The 19,665-nt window shown below is 45.8% G+C and overlaps 1 protein-coding gene across 6 annotated transcripts in view; it reads left to right on the top strand.

Annotated features, from left to right (window-relative positions):
* Window positions 1-18,325, top strand: part of CIB4 (calcium and integrin binding family member 4) — a 103,819-nt gene extending 85,494 nt beyond the window's left edge. For 3 of the 6 annotated variants that reach the window (XM_070379246.1, XM_070379247.1, XM_070379245.1), the window contains 4 exons: window positions 9,089-9,230; window positions 15,695-15,804; window positions 16,670-16,758; window positions 18,160-18,314. In XM_070379246.1, coding sequence (XP_070235347.1) covers window positions 9,089-9,230; window positions 15,695-15,804; window positions 16,670-16,758; window positions 18,160-18,190 — 372 coding nt within the window. In that variant the 3' untranslated portion in view covers window positions 18,191-18,314. Of the gene's footprint in view, window positions 1-9,088; window positions 9,231-12,960; window positions 15,805-16,669; window positions 16,759-18,159 lie in introns of those variants that run through there. The other 3 variants (XM_070379249.1, XM_070379248.1, XM_070379250.1) reach the window with 3 other exon arrangements.
* Window positions 18,326-19,665: the final 1,340 nt, after the last annotated feature.

The raw sequence follows: 19,665 nt of genomic DNA, 5'->3' as shown, positions 1-19,665 counted from the left end.
GCGATTTTGTCACTTATTTGTACATAGTTACTTTTATTTGTCATGACCTACATTTCATCCTGAGTTCACTAACATCCTGCAGTTTAAAATTTTTTAATTTGTAGCCAGTAAACTTCACTCATTGTGGTATACAGTTCCATGGGTTTAAACAAATGTACTAAGGTGTGAAGCTGCCATGACAGCTGCACCATACGGAACAGTTTCACCGCCCTAAGCATTTCCGTGTGAGGCTTCTTTGTCGTTAACTCCGTCCCCTTCCCCCAAATGTTGGCAACCACCCAGCAGTTTTCCATCCTTATATCATACTTTTGCATTTTCCAGTATGTCTTACAAATGGGCTCATACATTATATATTATTACACCTGACTCCTTTTACTTAGCAAAATACATTTAAGAATTGTCCATATTGTTGCACGAATCTACTTATTGCTGAGAAGTATTACGTTGTATGGATATGCCAGTGCCTGTTTATCCATTCACCTGTTGAAGTATATATTGATTGCTGTGGCTTGCCTTTTCACTCTTGTAATGATGTCTTTTGAACTACACACATTCTCAATTTTAATATATTCCAATTTATGAAGATTTTCTCTCATAATCAGAGCTTTGTGTGTATTACTAAAGAATCTTTGCCTCACAGTTATGAAGGTATTGTGCTACGCTTTTTTTAATGATTGGTTTTCCACATTGGATCTATGATCAATCTTGGAATTGATTTTTGTGTACAGTGTGAGGTAGGAGTCAAGATTCCTTCCTTCTGTGTATGGATATCCACTAAACCCAACATCTCTTATTGAAAAACCTCTTCTTTCCCCTACTCCATTGCAACGTGATCTTTGTTATACATGAGGCACCCATATGTGTATGGGTCTGTTTCTGGAATTTCTATCGGGCCATTGATTTGTCTGTCCTTGCATCAGTACCACCCTAAACTGATTACAAAAGTCTTAGCAAGGTCCTGATGTCTAGCAGTGTAAGTACTTCAGCCTTGTTTCTCTGCTTTAGGATTGTCTTGGCTGTTCTTGACCCTTTGTATTTCCATATAAAGTTTAGAATCAGCTTGTCAATTTCTACAAACACATCAACTGGAAGACTTTAGAACCTTATTAATTCTGCAGGAAATTTGAGGAGAATCAACATCTTAATAATATTGAGCCTTCCAAGCAAAAAACATGGTACATCCAAGAGAAGTTTTTAAAGCCTCTAAAGTACAAAAGATTTTGTTACACACCTCTCCCAGGACACAGGGTCTGCTCACCTAGTCTTGCACAATGATGAGTCATCTTTCAGGCAGTGCTTCTCTCAGTGAGAGTCTGCTCCAGTAACCTAAGGGCTCCACTCAAGGTCTAGGAGGGGCTGGCTTCTTGTACAGATACCTCCATCCATGCGTTTCCTTGCCAGATGCTTTACATCCGTTTAAAATTTTAAAAATATGAACATTTGATTTACGAACATAGGAACATTTCAGATGAACATATCACTTGAAAATGATATGATTTATCATTTTTAAAAGAGTTGGCAGCAGACAAATGAGCAAAAAATAAAGCATTATTTTTAAAAAAAAACAGTAAAAATTAAGAAAGATTAATTAGTAATGAAAATATCAAATGAAATAATGCTGTTTGATCTTTTTTTTTTTTTAAAAATGAGATGTTAAGAATCAAACTGTGTCAATGATGTCAATATTGAGTCACTAGTGTATTTTTGTGTGAATTTTTTCCAGCAACTGCAAAAAGCTCTTCTTGACTATGTGCTAGCTGGAGGAATGGTGAGGAGATATTTTTAAGCTAAGTCCAAATATTTCCCCTCTGACTTTCATCTTCAAATCAAATCTCTTGTTCAATAGCTTTGTGAAGAGCTTTTATTAAAAAAAAAAAAACTTAGTTTTTTGGCAGGGACTGAAATCTTTTTATTTACAAACTGTAGTTTCTGTTTCCAAAAAAATCCTCAGTGTTTGGAGTTTATCTTCACCTTCTTTAGTTTTGTCATCCTGGATAGAGACTGTACTACCGTTACCTGTATAAATTTCTACATTGACATGTTTATATTCCCTTGTTCAGAACACCTTCACACTAGGGCATATGTTATTCTTGAAATGGAAGCATTACTTTGTCAATTGTCATCTTCTTCCCTTGGAGGATTGAAGACTGCTAAATGAGTGTGAAATTTTATGCAGACAATAACTCTCTGGATGGGTCCCAAATTTTATTAGTTCAGATTTCAGATTGTTAAAGTAAGAGCAACAAAAATCTAGAATACAGTAAACTGGAACTGAGCTCATTAATGAGCCATGCTCCCTCTCCTGTGTTTTTCCAGCTGTTCTGTCTGCCGCTGGCTGGGCTGGGCCAGACCTGAGGACTCTGGCTGAGTTGGCTCTTGGCTCAGGGTGGAGAGATGACAGAGGCATGGAGGCAGCTTCCCCTGGGCCTTTAGAACTCTCCCTGCAGCACCATCAGCAACCCTCTGCAGGGAGCTGCATGTGTGCCAAGCACACCTTGTCATGGGCAGTCTGTGTCGTGGGAACTCCCTTTGGAGAGTGATGTGGAAGGGAACCTGGGGGGAGGGAAGCTGCCCTTCTGGACCATAGACAGGCTTGGGACACTGTCCTGGAAGGTGGCCCTGGACCTCACAGAGAACTATACCAGTTTAGAGCTATACCAGTGCCTGGCTTCCAGGGCCCAGACACAGCTCTGGTGACCTAGGTCTAGCCCTGAGACTAGAATGCTCTGCTCCTTGCTCTGTTTCTTCCACCACTCCCCAGCCTGATGGCCCATTGCTGCCTCCTTCCAACCCCCAGGGGTTCTCTTTTCTGTAGCATTTGCTCCTATTGTGTTAGAGCTCTCAGAGACTGGGGGCCACTTTTTTGACTCCAATCTCATCTCCATTTTTGCACTTCTTGTAAAAAAAAAAAAACTTTTTCAGGTCATGCTTGGCCTCATCGCCACCATTCTGTTTGATAGTTATGTGGCACAGGCCAGCGTGGCAGGAACAGTACCAGGCAGACTCAGAAGATCCTAGGCTGGGCTCGTTGGCTGAATGACCTTGGGAAAGTTGCTCTCCCCATTCCCCGCTTCCCCTTCAGGGCCTCATTTCCACATTTGTGATTATGAGCGGGTTAATCTAGATCAGAGATCTCCAGACATTTTTGATCATGCACCCTCAGCAATAAAATAAAATGGAGTACATACCCATAATATGCATTTATTCACTTATAAACTTTATGCCTTTACTACAGTACTAAATGTTATGAAATAAACATGCAAAATTAAAAGTTAAATATGTGAAATATATATATATATATATTCTTTTGTCTGTACCACACTGCTTGTGGGTGTTCTGACCAGAGACTGAACCCAAACCCTGGGCACTGGACGTAGAATCTTAACCTCTGGACCACCAGGGAATTCCCTACATAAAAATTTTTTAAATAAATTCTCCTTTACTTTACATAACAAAATTTCCTCCTTTCACAATTTTATTGTTTGCTTATAATTAATAACAGTGTCGGAGAAGCAATTGAATATGTTTCATTTCTCTTTGGAATCTTGCTTTAACACTTTGAGACAGAGAGCCATTCAGGAGTCTGGTCTAGCTGGGTTTGTTTTTAATGGCTAAAGTAGTTGATCCAAAGAAAAGGATGTATCACTAGCTACATTAAATTATGGTACTCATTTTCAACCCCAACCACCAATTAAAGACTTTTGATTGAAATTAAGCTGGTTGATGCCCATCTTCCGTTACGTGAGTCAGCGGCTCTTACAAGCTAATTGGCAAGCCTTGCATATTGTATATCCACTTGTTAGATTTTTAACAAATGGACTGAATATCCACTCTTAACCTGGACCACTTTCAAACAGATTAGAAAAATATGTTTCTAATATTTTCAGATATGCAGATAGAAGCATCTTTATAGGTGATCACAGGAGATCACAGATTGTCAACAACAAAAATCTCATTTTCAAAAATCTCAGGCATTCTCTTCAAAGCATGAGTTTGTTTGGAAAATCAAACACTTTCTCACTCAATATTATAATAAGTCATCCTTTACCTTGAAGAGTGAGAAGAATTTGAGTTCATATTTTGGTGGATATCTCTGAGGTAGCAAACTGCCAACAGCCACTTGTCCTCAGAAAAGGCTCACCAAATTTCGAACTCTTGTCTTTTTGTACAAGAATACATCCTCTTTAACTCTGATGACTATTTTAAGTGCACTGCCAGAAGATAACCAACAAGCCTCTGGGTGGTTCAGAAGATTTTCATAGTCATTTTCCTTCTGATTATAAATCATTTTATAAGTTTTACTATATTAAAAAAAACTGATCACACCAATGCATCCCACAGCACTTGTATATATCTGGATTTGAGCTCTTGACTACAGTAGCCTGAAGGAAATTCTGCGGGGAGTAGTTTCACACGTATCAACATCCTTGCACCCCTACCCAGAATCCATTTTCATCAGGAAGCAGCCACTCTATCAGTGATTACACTCAGACAAATTTTCTCATAAATGATGTCTTTATTAAGGAAGTAATGTACTGTTCAGTACACATTGCCTCTTCCCTTTAGTGGCTCACAGAAATGTGGTTCCTCATGTGTTTCATTATTGAAACAGAATCTAGGAACACCATGATAGAAACAGCCGCATTTTCTTCAACTATTTAATACATTTTGTGAAATTTGTTCTAATGCATATTTCTGTGCACCTTCAGCAAAATTTTCTCTGATTCATCCAATAGAACCTGTGGTCATCATATTGTGTTCACGTTCTATTCTTGCTACCAGCAGGTACCACACCAACAGCCGGCTTCCCAATCTCTATGAGACAAGGTGTGTGTATGTCAGGGGTGCGGGGGTGTGTGTAGGTGGATAATAGTCATGTGATATGGGTCTAAGGGGGAATGAATTGACTTCCTGGCAATTATTCTTCCTCCCCCATCACGCCCAGTAATTCCAGAAAAAACATCTACTTCTGCTCCATTGACTATGCTAAAGCCTTTTTGTGGATCCCAACAAGCTGTGGAAAATTCTTAAAGAGATGGGAATACCAGACCACCTTACTTGCCTCCTGAGAAACCTGTAAGCAGGTCAAGAAGCAACAGAACCAGACATGGAACAATGAACTGGTTCGCTGGTCACCCTGTTTATTTAACTTATATGCAGAGCACATAACGTGAAATGCTGGGCTGGATGAAGCACATGTGAAATCAGGATTGCCGGGAGAAATATCAATAATGTCAGATATGCAGATGACATCACCCTTATAGCAGAAAGCAAAGAGAAACTAAAGAGCCTCTTGATGAAGGTGAAAGAGGAGGGTGAAAAAGCTGGCTTAAAACTCAACATTCAAAAAATTAAGATCATGGCATCCAGTCCCATCACTTCATGGCAAATAGATGGGGAAACAGTGGAAACAGTAACAGACTTTATTTTCTTGGATTCCAAAATCACTGCAGATGGTGATTGCAACTATGAAATTAGAAGACGCTTGTTCCTTGGAAGAAAAGCTATGACAAACCTAGACAGCATATTGAAAAGCTAAAACATCACTTTGTCAACAAAGGTCCATCTAGTCAAAGCTATGCTTTTCCCAGAAGTCACATATGGGTGTGAGATTTGGACCATAAAGAAGGCTGAGTGTCGAAGAACTCATGCTTTTGAACTGTGGTGTTAGAGAAGACTCTTGAGAGTCCCTTGGACTGCAAGGAGATCCAACCAGTCCATCCTAAAGGAAATCAACCCTGAATATTCATTGGAAAGACTGATGCTGAAGCTGAAGCTCCAATACTTTGGCCACCTCATGTGAAGAGCTGACTCATTAGAAAAGATCCTGATGCTGGGAAAGATTGGGGGCAGGAGGAGAAGAGGACACCAGAGATGGTTGGATGGCATCACTGACTCAATGGACTTGTGTCTGAGCAAGCTCCAGGAGATGGTGAAGGACAGGGAAGCCTGGCGTACTGTAGCTCACGGGGTCTCAAAGAGTCGGACACAACTGAGTGACTGAACAACAACAATCCCCATCACTCCCAGTAAGGCCAAGTAGTAGGGGCAACCCAGGGAAGGGTTGGTATCTCATTCCATGGTTGGATAGATGCTTAGGCAGTGAGCTTATTGATCTGAGTGCAGGTGAACAGAACAGGAGATGGGACTTCCCATTACATCTGATTGTATTCTCATTGTTTCTACCTCATAGAGAAGAACTCTCATTTTAAGTATGAGAGGAATCTGCCCTGACATTTTCTTGTTCACTTGCATTTGCATCGTAAGCATTATCTTCAATTGTGGTTTCCTTGCAGGAATCTTGTTAAGCCACCTATCCATTTGTGAGAGTTAATTTAGTTACAATTTGGCAAAGTAATCTGTAAAGCCACTTAGCTACGTGCATGCGACCTGGAATACATCACACTAGATAGATCTTATCAGGATCCATTTGAGGCAGGCAAACCAAGCTTTCTAGGGAGCATGGAAGTGAATGGACAGAGGAAACAGGAGCTAGTTTGGAAGACCTAGCAGCACAGTCCAGATTCACCTGGACTCTGGCCACTCCTGAAACAAATTTAAGTATATATATATGAAATTAATTCTGTCAATTGAAAATCTTATTTACAATGCAGATTTCTCAATGTATTGGTTTACTAAGGCTGCCATCACAAAGTATCACAGCTATGTAGATTAGACAGAAATGTGTTGTCTCACTTTCTGGAGGCTGGAAGGCTGAGGATCAAGGTGTCTGCAAGCTTGGTTGCTTTTGAGAGCTGGGAGGAAGAATCTTTTCCAACCCTCTCTCCTAGCTTGCAGAAGTTTTCTGGCAATATTTGGCATTCCTTGGCTTGTGCCTGTGTCACCCAGATCTCGGCTTTCATCTTTATGTGATGTTCTCCCTGACTAAGTGTCTCTGTGTCCAGATTTCCCATTTTATAAAAACACCATTCATGTTAGGTCTGGGGCCCACCCTAGACCTAATATGCCCTTAACTAACCACGTCTGCAATGGCCATATTTCCAAATGAGGTCACATTCTGAGCTATTCGGGGTCATATAAAATTTGGAGGAGATGCAATTCAATCCATTATGCTGGGCTGTGCCTCAGATCTTCTAAAACAGGATCTCTGAGGGCAGGAGTTACAATTCATGTGTTCAAGAAGGACCTCAGATAACCAGTATGCTCATTAAGGCTAGAGATCTACACAGTCATGGGAAATGACTCAGAATGTCCTCTCTCTCATCTCAAGTGCATACACCAAATAGAATTAAACCATAGACTTTCATATTGTAGCTGAGTTCAAAAGAAACGAAACAGAAATGTTCATGATGAATGTCTCCAAAGTGGAGACGTTAAAACCAGAGAGCAAAGCGCTGGCTGAAGCTAGGGCAGCTCTGAGGAGTGATAGGCAAGGTCATGGGTCCAGAGAGGCTGGGGCTGGGGTCCAGCGAGGGAGCCGATAGGGTGTGTGTTCTGTGGAACTACTCCTTTTGCAAGAAGCCTAGAGCCTTGAAGAGATACCTTGTCAGTCAAAGGGGACTAGAAAATCAATTAAAGGTTTGTTTCCACTAATCAAAACTTTGGAAGATGGAGAAACTGCTGTGTGAATTCGCAGAATCAAATAGCTTTCTTAGCTGAGATGCATCTAAGGAAATGGAATTTTGGTTGATGAGAAGGGAGTGATCAGGGGTCAGTCTGGGACACCAGAAGCACAGCTGGGATCTGATAAGGCCTACCAGTAATAGGGTGAGATTAGAGTAGACAGAGGCTGGATTTCTGAGCAATTGTGGGCCAAGGAGTCCCACGAGGTGGGGATGGATAAGAGACACAGAGAGCAGGAGGAGGAGATTGCCAAAGATGAATATGTTACTTTTAAATATTCCCAAGATTGTTCTGTGCCTTTAACTCTCCTTAAATCTGCCCATTCCCAAAGCCCATCCCACCTGCCCATTCCTGGGGGCTGGAGAGAGAACAGCAAGGTGGCCTTCATGAGCTGCCACTGAGCTGGTGGAGAAATGGCTTAGAACCTTGTGGTGCTGGCTCAGAAGAGCCCTCTCATGAATGACCCTGGCCAGGCCCACTTTAGAGAAATCAGGGTTTCTAAAATCACATGACGCTTCCTTGTTTGGGACTCAAAATTGAGAATTAATTGGTTTAAAAATGAAAACTGCTGTACAAATTATAATATCTTGTAGCGGTTGTATACCAACTTGTAATAATATCTTGTAGTAGTTGTATACAACTTATAATAATATCTTGTAGTAGTTGTATACCAACTTAGAGCTACCATCTGTTAAGTGTTATTTATTGTGCAACTTTAGAGTTTTCCAGGTGGGGGTAGTGGTAGAGAACCTAATGCCAATGCAGGAATGTAAGAGATATGAGTTCAATCCGTGGGTCAGGAAGATATCCTGGAGGAGGGCCTGGCAACCCACTCCAGTATTCTTGCCTGAAGAATCCCATGGACAGAGGAGCCTGGAAGGCTACAGTCCATAAAGCTGCAAAGAGCTGGCCATGACTGAAGCAACTGAGCACACACACACATACAACTTTAAACCTATCCTGTTTAATCCTCACAACAGACCTATCAAGTAGGTATAGTATTATCCCACCCCATCTTGTGGATAAGAAATCTTAGGCTCTGGAGATTATGTAAAATGATCACTAGTAAACGGTGAAGCCAGATCTGAAACCTGGGTCCGTCCAACTTCTACATCAATATGTTAATAGTAGTTAAACATGGAGAGTGAATCAGGAACAACATTTATCCCATTTTTAATATTATGGGGGGTGTTTTCCAAATTTTACATATAAATTAATAAACATAAAAAAAGAATAACAACCGAAAAATGAGGCTTTGGGAAGTACCTGCAGGAGAAGGCAACAGTGGGGAGAGTGATGTTAAGTGTGATCCTTCATCCTGGGTACGCTCCATCATGTCCATGATCCTGGCTCATTGACCTAACATCTACTCCAGTATTTAGGTTGTTGCTCTTGCCTTCTTCCCAAACCCAGGACACTGTGCTTCTAATAGATTAATGAGGTCCTGGGAGGCGTGAACCTGACACTGAAAAGCCTCCTGCCTCTTTCTCCTCCCCACCTACAGGTCAACCCTTTCAGAGACCGAATCTGCAGAGTGTTCTCCCACAACAATGTGTTCTCCTTTGAGGATGTGCTGGGCATGGCGTCTGTGTTCAGCGAGCAGGCCTGCCCCAGCCTGAAGATAGAGTACGCCTTCCGCATCTATGGTGGGTGCTATGGGGATTGAGTGGTGGGACAAGGGCCATAGAGTAAATACCACATCTGGAATCCATCAGCATCAATGCATTGGTCTGATGCTGTTCGTTGGGGATTACTTGAGTATGAGGGGTATTATACTTCTCAAGTACTGTAGATCTTTGTTTTTTTTAATGGTTGAGAAGTCCAGCTCTAATGGATTGATGACTTCCCTTCCATGTCACCAGAGACAGGCAAATGGAGTCACTGGTGCTGATATTCCATATAGCAGCATGGGCAGGCCAGAAAGAGAAAGAGAGGACTATATATGGGCATGAAGGGGTTATGCTGGTTCTGTAAAAGTTAAGAGATTTAAAACACTGAAACTAGCTCAGCCACTAAATAGCTGAGAAATCTTGGGCAAATCGGTTTATTTTTTAGAGCCTCAGTTTCCTCATCTTAAAAATGAGCAAGTTGAGAGATATCATCTCTGAGGTCTCATGACACTTTTGGGAGCTGAAGTTCTGCTCTTCAGCCTCATGAACCCCTAGCACATCTGGGGCCCTGGAAATTCCCAAAAGGAATCAAAAGGAAAGAAACAAAGCCTTCAAACAGATCACGTGCAAGGCTTCAAGCTCATCTTGCCAACCCCTTGGGCCAAAGGACTCGTCCATTTAGGCTTGTGTGGTCTGTCATCTCGCCTGTCTTCCTTCTCTACCAGCTCCTCCCACCCAGTCCCCACATGGTGGACGCCATCTTATTCCTGCCTCAGCCAAGCGGACTTGGATAGAATGGAGTGAAGGGGATTTAAGCCAGAGGGACCTATGAAGTCTCAGTGTCTCATCTCTCATGTAAAAAGGGCTTAATGATATTTTTGTATTTGATATGTCTTCAGGCTTAGTATCCAGTAAACGCATAGGAAATCATAAGTTTCCCTACAGAGACAAGCTGAGTAAGCTCCTATCATACTGTCTCTTCTGCAGAAAGCAACTATAAACTCTAAACAAAATGTAAAAATCAACTACCTCAGGCACTGCATAGCCACGGAAAGCACAGATTTAACACTTGAAAAAAGGAAATGGTACTGAACGGTTCTCCACCCCCCTCCCCCAACTTTTAGTTTTGTACTTTTCCAGCCTGAAGGTGAGCTTCAGTAAGTGGCATCATACAGGACTAATAGAAACCCTGATCTCTTTCTGACTTGAAAAATCAGAGTTTGGGACACCTTTCCCATCAAAAGTGAAAAGAAGGGACAGTCCATGAAAGAAAGCCAGAAGGAGCCAAATCTCATTCTGACCTCTAAACCATAGATACCAGGGTGAACTCAAAGCAACTCAGGTAAGGATGAAAGAACTGAATGGAGAATTGAGCTGCCATTGCATTTTACAAGGTCCCTGAGTGAGAGGGATTGCCCACTAGAATAGAAAATTCATCACTGTTTGGAAGAATATAACAGAATCCACAGTTTCTACATAAAACATTTATAATGTCTAAGATACAATAAAATTATTCAGTATCTTATTATTTTTTAAACGAAAAATGATGCATTCCCAAGAATGAGGACTGACTCTAATATGAGCCAGATGTTGGAATTAGCTGATAAATATCTTCAAACAGTTATTATAATTATGCCCAATGATATAAAAGAAAATGGGCTCCTAATGAATGAAAAGATAGAAATTCTCAGTAGAAAAATAGAAACTATAAGGATCAAATGGAAAACACGGAACTCAAAAATAAAATATCTGAAATAAAAATCTACCATTTGGGCTTAGCAGGAGAATCAAGCCCACTCCAGTATTATTGCCTAGAGAATCCCAGGGATGGGGGAGCCTGGTGGGCTGCCGTCACTGGGGTCACACAGAGTCAGACACAACTGAAGTGACTTAGCAGCAGCAGCAGGAGAATGAAGATGAGAGAGTCAGTAAACCTGAAGACTGATCAATAGAATATAATCTAATCTGAAGAACAGAGAGGAAAAATATGATGAGAAAAAAGAAACAGATCCTGAAGGACATGTAGGACAATAGGAAGGTCTAACAAATATCCAACTGACATCTCAGAAGGAGAGGAGAGAATAAACAGGGCAGAAAAGATATCTGAAGAGATAATGGCCTCAAATGTTCTGAATTTGATATGAGACACAAATTTACAGTGAACTTTAAGCAGGGTAAGTACAAATGAAATCATAGACCCAAATTCAGTTGGCTTAATAGTCCATTCAGTATTATTCCTCCTTCCTTACCCCAAGTACTGCTGGGAGTCCCCAGGGATTTCCAAGCTAGCCACAGCATTCTAGTTCGTGAGCTGTGATACTTTCGTCGGCCCTTCCACCACAGAGCACTTGCTGTGCTGTCTCTAGCCTCTTCTGTCTCCTGTTAGTACTCTTCTGGATGGGCCAGCTCTTCTAGGTGGAAAATGCTGACCCAGACTAGGTGCTCTTGTCTTACCTGTGCAAGTAACATGAAGTTACCTGTGTAAAGGCAACCGAGGAAGAGCAGCAGTATATTAGTTTTCCACTGCTGTGTAATAAGTTACCACAAACTTAATGGCTTTAGATGAAACATACTTATAATCTCACAAGTCTGGGCCCAGCTTGGTCGGGTCCTCAACTTAGGGTTTCACAAGATTGCAATCAAGGTTTTGGCTGGGCTGCAATCTCACCTGAAGAATGACTGAGAGGGGAGGAACCCACTTACAAGTTCACTCCAGTTGTTGGCAGAATTCATGGACATGACTGAGCGACTGAACAACAACAACAGAACTTAGAACCCTGGCCTTTTGTTGGCTACCGCCTGCATACTGCCCTCAGGTTCCAGAGGGTGATCTATGCTCCTAGTCACATGGGCCTCCCAACATGGCCAGTTGCTTCTTCCAAGACAGCTAGGGAGTCTCTTGGGCCAGACTGCTGGCAATATAACATATTATATTATAGACATCTCATCTGTTGCCAAATCCTGCTGCTTAGATGTAAGTCCCCACACACACTAGATGGGTGTGTCGATTAGACAAAAGCATGAACACCAAGAAGAGCAGATCATGAGGGAAGGAAGGCACTAGACTTTGTCCACCATAAGCAGTGTGGAATCCATGGCAGAAGTGAAGCAGGCTTCCTGAGGGCCTCAAATGCAGCTGGAAAATGCTCAGGAAGCCAGGCAGCTCCTTTCTCCTTTTTTCTCTCTGCCTGCCTAGTCTCTTATCTCTGCTTCTCTCTGTGTACCTTCTCCTTCTGCAGATCCAATTTTTATGCCTCTGTGCCTATGGATCAAAGATGACTACCCCAGCCTTCACGTGACCTATGGGCTTCACTCTGACTGACGGGCCACAAGCATCTCTGTCTCTCTTTTCCATTTTCTCGGGAGATGCTTATCGGCTCCGTGAAACCAGAGATCCAGCTGCCCTTGGGTTAGGTGACCAAGCTTGCCCAGTCATCCACAACCAAGAAGAAGCAGCTTCTGAGGCCAATCACTGGGAGTTGAAATGCTGCTCAGAGATGGTAGGGTAGGCTGGGCAGATGTTCCAAAAGATATCTGTCTCAGCTGTCTTCCCATTGTTTCTAGAGCTAAACAAACAAAACCACCAAACCTTCAGGGAACTAGATGAGTTCCCTCAAGACATGGGAGCTCAAACGTCTTCAGCTCATGAATGGGGGGAAGGTCCTCCCTCCTGAGAGGTCAGGCAGAGTCCTCAGGTCACATTGAGAAGCAGACACTCCAGGCCCCTACACTGTCCTTGTATCTTCTCCTCTCTACCCTCCTCCAGGGCCTCCTCGAACAGTTTCCTTCCTTTTTGAGCTCCAGTGCAAAAGCAAAAAGCACAGAGCCTTCATGCAAATCAGTGGTGCAAATAGATGCCTCGGGACTCGTAAACTCCAAGGCTTCATCAGCTAGACTCAGGCAAATCTGAATTCTCTTCGGGCTCAGAAGATTGCTACCTTACAGAGCTGTCAGCAGGATTGAAGATAGGACGTGTGAATCTCTGAGCCTGGTGCCTGGCCCGTGGTGGCTGCTCTATAAATTGAGGTGGTAGTGGTAGGAATGAAGGAAGAAGAGGAGGACTAAAAAGAAGGGAAAGAAAAGGAGAAAGAAAAGAGAAGAGAGGATGATGATGTGATGGCCTCAGCAATCATCCTTAGCCAGTCTGAAGACCTAACTCAATGTTCTAATCCCTCACTACACCAATTGTGGCCTAGATACCAGCAGCAGCATCACTGCCAGAGAACTTGCTCGAAATGTAGAATCTCAAGCCTCAGTCTCCACTTACTGAATCAGAATCTACCTTTGAACAAGACTCCCAGATGATTCCTCTGCACCTGAAAGTTTCAGAAGCATGGCTCTAACCCACTGATTTTCCATCGCTGCCAATACTGGAATCGCTGTTGTTCAGTCACTGAGTCGTGTCTGACTCTGTGATCTCCTGACTACAGCATGGACGACATTGGAATTACCCAGGGAGTTTTCAAGACCTACCCTTGGGCCCCAGGTGCAGAGACTTGATGTGATGGTCTTGGGTATGCCCTGGTTGGCACGCTTTTTGAAAGAGCCCTGCAGGATTCTAAAGTGCAGCAGAAAAAAAAAAAAAAAAGTGCTGAAGAGTTACTACTGCTCTGACCTACAATATTAGTTAGGACTGCATTCAGTTACTTGTAAGAGCATCCTTGTTTGAAAAAAAAGAAATCCTGGATTCAGGCAGTCCAGAGCTGAGGTAATGGCTCCAGGAGGCAATCAAGGGCCCGGGCTCCTTCAAGCCTCCTAATCTCCCATCTTTAATGGGACTGCCGTCCTCAGAGTCAATGTATTCTGTGCCTACAGGTATCTCGTCATCCCAGTCAAGGAGAAAAAGAAATGGGAGAGGGGATAAGGACAAAAGGAACATTGAAACACACCGACGACATCTACTCTTCTTTAACAAACTTTCTTGGAAGCTCCACCCAGCAAACTTTGGCTATAACTTAATTGGCCAGAACTGTTACATGGTCACACATAGCTCCAAGGGGGACTAGAAGGCTGTGTATTTTAAGCTGGGCATAAACATGAATTGCAATTCTGTTAGGAAGAAGGAAAGGGCGAATGGCTGTCGGTCAAGTCCAGCCGGCCAGCCACACCTACCCAGGACATACCTCCTGGCCTCCAGTCTCTGCTCTGAGGGACTGTCCTGGCCTCCACCTAATCGATCTTCTCTCAGCGTCTCTGGGGAGACTTTCTACCTGTTGGAGACCAGCTTCCCAGCACTGCTTTTCTGCTCGGGTCAGCACGGCTCCCACCAGCTGTGAATTACCCTCAGACAGGTGCCATAGCACCAGAGGCTGATCTTCCCAGCATCTGACATGGGGATGCTAGTGGCTGGGAGCGGCGAGGGAGGCAACCTCAGTTCCCGTGGGAATAGTGGTGAAGGCCTGCCTTAGCTCACTCACTCAAATGAGCTAATCTTGTGAAAGTACTTTGTAAATTGCAAGGAGTAACATGACAGATCGGGATGATGACAGTCAGAGAGTTTGGGGGACACCTGAAGGCTGAGCCCACCAACTCGCTCATCTCCCTTATTGCTGGGAAACGGCAAGAAGAGCCCTCCTCTCTCCCCAAAGTGGCCAAGAACATGGGTCATGAGGCTTCTGAGGCCACATGGGCTGCCGGGTAGCCCAGAGCTCCCAGCCCTCAACCCTTACCCAGGCTGTTCTGCCCTGGCACCCCCAAGGGAGGAGAACTGTCCAGGACTACACTTTACTCCAGCAAATTATTCTGTTTTCAGATGGCTTGGGATCAAAGCCATGTTGCTTTGCCGCAGTCTCTGCATATGGGAGCTGGGCCAGCAGGACCCCTGGAAACACTGCGGGGGGTGGGAGGAAGGCTCTCAGGAGAGGCTGCAGGGCTTCTCACCCGCAGCGCAAGGTCACTGCGGGGCCCCACTCCCTCTAGTCCTGACGCTGGACCCTCCCAAGCCCCTCTGCCTCTCCCCCACTGGCTCTGATCCATCGCCTGTGGTGTGTCACAGCGGAGCCATGTAGGGAGCGCTTAGATGAACATCATGGGTTTCAGTATCCAGTCCCCGTGGCTGATTACCATTCAGCAGGGGAGAGCCACCTGCCTAAAGAGTGAGGTGCTCAACTGGACCTTTATGTCCACACCCTTCCTTGGAGAACAGAGACCAAGGTCTTGGCTCCACCCCCGAAGGGTCCCCGTGGCTCCAGCAAACTCATTCCTCCATTCTGGGCCCAAGTTAGCTCTAGCTGTCATTCTTCAAAGTGGGATATTACACAGTTCCTAAGGTTGGCATGTTTCATATTCAACGGTCATCACATTGAATTGAATTTGCCTTCTACTGCTGCAACTCCCCACACTTAGGCCTGCCCCAGGTCCCCCCTGAGTCTCAGGTTCTAGGCCCACCTGGCAGAGTTGGGCTCCTCGGGGCCTCCCAGAGGCTGGTGGGAGCCTGCAGGTTCCAGCCAGTGTCCTGGCCCAGGACTCCCTTCCTCTGAGGCCCCGCCTCCTCTTGGCAGATTTTAATGAGAATGGCTTCATTGACGAGGAGGACTTGCAGAGGATCATCCTCCGGCTGCTCAATAGTGACGACATGTCAGAGGACCTGCTGACCGACCTCACCAGCCATGTGTGTGCCCAGGGCTGCGGGGGGCGGGGGGCGGGGGGTGGTGGGTCTGGCCATCACCGGAAGCCTCTTGATGGCAGGCAAATGAGGGGCTCTGGCGGATGCACACTTGCTAGAAAAAACTACCCCCAGTTTCTGTCCTTCCTCCAGGACCATGCCTCCCTTCCTGGGTCCCCAGAGCAGTAGCCCAAGGCCCCCATCCAAGGGGCCCTCCCACCAACCCTGTAGCCACTGCAGGCAGGTGGGCCAACAGCAGCACAGCCTCAGATGGACACGTCACAATGTCCCCTTCCCCACACTATAACAGCACCACACAATGCCCAGATGTCCTCAAGTGAGAGTCCAAAGGACATGAAGACAGCCCTGGGCCCATCTGTCCTAAGAGCACGAGAACTCTTTGGTCTGGATGGGAACTAGGAGCAAAGATAAAACCACGAGGGCTCCTGGCTGCGTCCCACCCTGACTGTGCACCTCGCAGGGCAGCGCCCCTGCCTGTGACTGGGTGACAGGAGCGGGTGGGGGATGTCACCCTGTCCATCATCCCCACATCTATTCTCACTGCCAAGTTTGTGCTGGAGACACCAAGAGGACTCTTGCCCAAGATGAGCTCAGCCCACAAGGTCCCAGACAGCAGTGCACATAACCTCATCTCTCTGCATCTCTGTGTCCTTGTCTGGGGCAGGACTAGGGATGGGAGTGGGGGCAGGGAGTGGAGAACCTGCCCCCAGGGGACTCTAGGGATGCTAAGCACCAGGCAGAGAGCCTGGCTTGTGGTAACACTCAGCATGTGGTCCCTGCCCCCCAGCCCTGCACCCCCATCTCACTTTCTGATTCTCTGCATTCTGGCTCCTTTTGCGCCCCTGTCCAGGTCCTGAATGAGTCAGATCTGGACAACGACAATATGCTGTCTTTCTCAGAGTTTGAACACGCAATGGCCAAATCTCCAGATTTCATGAAGTAAGGTGTTCTGGAGTCGGGGGGTGCCCAGCCTAGTGGGGGAGACAGGAAGCTCCCCGCCCCCAGTCTCCCTGAGCCAGCAGAGCACCTCAGTCTTCCCAATGAGGTCATGAGTTTCCAGGGCACTTTGCAGATTCTTTCAGAATCAGCAATACTGGAACTTCTGAGAAATGAGGTAACCTGGAAAGAGACAGGGCATGGAGTTTCAAAAGGCAAAGCGGAGATTGCAGTTCAGGCATTGCAAGCAACGCGGGTGGTCCAGACTTTAGGTGCTGTCCCTCTCCAGCCAGCGCAAAGCCCACTGGGCTGCAGGACTGATCTGGGGAGTCCCCTTTGCCACTGTTAGTCCTGCTCCCCTCCCACTACAACCTCCAGTGGCCACTAGGAGCTGGGGACTGGCACCAAACCCGGGTGGGGGTGGGGCAGACAGTGAATATGCCAGTGATGGAGCTCAGAAGAACTCAGGTGGAAAGGGGCCGTAAGGGTCATATCTGGTCCAGACACTTCTGGACAATTGGCCATCTCCATATTGGCTGTGTTCAACAGTTTTATTTGGGTCCCTCCAGCTGTGGGAAGTACACCACCCCTGAAGGCAGCCCATATCAGGAGGACCAGCCCGGTTAGGGCAGTCTTCTCGCACTGAACTACATGTTTGCCTGTGTCTGCTGTTCCTGCACCCTGTTCTGCCCTTGGTCATCAGCCAAGGTGACAGCAAGGACAAATGCCCCTTCAAAATGGTTTAACCAATCAAAAATGAACAAAACCAGCTAGGCCTCATGGAGCACCCGGCTAGGAGCCCGGAGTCTCTGCCTCTGTCCTCAGCAGCTCTGGTCTTTGCTTTATGTGCAACCAGAAATCTCTGCTTTGCCAGGCATGAGACCAAATGTGGCCTCTCCACAGTGGTCAAGTTTATAGCTCTTTGGCTCCCAATGACCCTCAGTGAATGTCCCTCGGCTCTGACTGAATTCCCAGAGAATCTGATTGGCCAGTCCAGGCAGGTGTCTGGCCCTCTTCCAATCACCTGGCTGGAGGAGATGGCCCTTCCTTCCAACATGGCTGCCCAGGGGCTCTTTTAGAGAAAGACAGTCCATACTTGGACCACCCTACTTGATCCTCTTCTTCTATAACAGCCCAGCACACAACTGAGGCTGGAATCTGTCTGCCTTGAGTGTTTTCTTTGAATCACTCCCCTTTCTTTCCACTGGCTCCAGCACCACAAGGTTGTGACTGCCTTAGCATTCTGGAGCTGCTCAAAGGAGCTTTAAAGAAGGCTTTGGGGTGGCTTGGATTGCTGCAAGCTGACCATCGCTCAGACAAAGGGACACAGAGCTGTGAACCCAGGAAGTAGAGGGGATTTTACAACTTCAGGCTTGAGGTAGCTAATGGAATTCCTTCTTTCAGCTCCTTTCGGATTCATTTCTGGGGATGTTGACGTGAACACAAATACCTGCTCTGGTGGCCTTGAAGGGGACCCCCTGGAACTTGGAATTCAACCCTCTGCAGGCACTAGAGGAAATCTGACTAGAAGAATGACTTTGTCCCTATCCCTCCCTCACTTCTAGAATATTGTTCATTCAATAAAGCAAAATTAAAGCCTTTCCCTTTTCCCATCAGTTCATCATATTTTGAACTGAACTGAACATTATATTTTGAGTGCAAGGTCATATAGAAGTAATTTTTTATTAAGAACTGCTCATTCCAGGGCTTAAGTTTGCCAGTGTCTGAGATGTGCCAAGACTGAGATTGGCCAGTCTTTTTGAGGCCAACCCATGTCACAGCGGGGACCAAGCCAAACCAGATGAAATTCACCAGGAGAATATACATCTTGCGCTTACTTCCACGGGCCTCCCTTCAGCCTCTCTCCTTGCATCTCGGGTGCAGGCTGTACAGAGCTATGCGCTGAGCAGTCTTTCCAATTGGTGCCTGGCTTCCCAAGACATCTTGGCCCCACTTGACACCCCTGCACCCTTGGGACATGACAGTATGTGACCAGCAATCAGGGTTTATTTGCTTTGCCACTCGGCCAAACCCTTGAATTAATGTGGCCACCACAGGGACTCTCTGGAGCCCAGTTGGTTTGGGACACAGGAGAAGCCCCTTAGCGGGTCCATAAAAGCTGTCAGATGCCTACCTGATGGGCTTTTTTCTTGTTTTTTCTTGTTTACACTCTCTTCAGGGAGGAGGTGTCTAAAGACTGGCTTACAGGGGAAGGGCTGTGCTCACCTTCCCATGAACCTGAATCTGCTGTGGTCGCATTGTCTTTTGGGGAAATAAGAACCCATTTCACTAACGCAGGGGAACTAAGAGCCCTTTCTTAATGGAGTCCCTTGATCAGATCCAGGGGGTGCTAGGATGTTGGCATGCACCCGAGGCATGGGTACACACCTGGCCCGAGGTTCCTATCCTAGATCCTGTCTCTAAAGGAGCTCTTGTGACCTCTCCTGCAGGCCGGAGGCCACCTAGGAGGTGGAGGTGGGGAGCAGCACCCTCCACAACCTGAGCCTCTGCAGCCATCTCAGAGTGTGAACCAGGAGCCCAGTGTCCACTCTTGGCTAGGGGCTCCTGACACACAGCGATACCTTGAAGATTGACTTGGCCTCAGGTCCCTTCCCCTCCGTCACTTCTAGAAACAGTCCCGGGGCGATGCCAAAGCAGCCTGTCCCTGCCAGTCAGGGCAGGATGGAGAAAGTGGTTTCTTCCTTCAGACACCACAGGGCCCTCCGGGATCTGCGTCATCCCTGCCCCTCAGCCCCCACTTGGACCACAAGTGAAGAGTGTAGGGGGAATACCAGCAATTGGGAGTCCGAAAGGTCTGGGTCCACATCCTGGCTGTGCCACTTCCCAGCTGCGTGAGTTTGGACAGTTCTCTCCACCTCTGAGCCCCAGGGTCTTTATCAGTGAAGTAGG

Source organism: Bos mutus, chromosome 11 (assembly GCF_027580195.1).
Source record: "Bos mutus isolate GX-2022 chromosome 11, NWIPB_WYAK_1.1, whole genome shotgun sequence".
Taxonomy (NCBI): domain Eukaryota; kingdom Metazoa; phylum Chordata; class Mammalia; order Artiodactyla; family Bovidae; genus Bos; species Bos mutus.
Note: the sequence above shows the minus strand (reverse complement) of the source record. Positions and strands in the feature narration are given on the sequence as shown.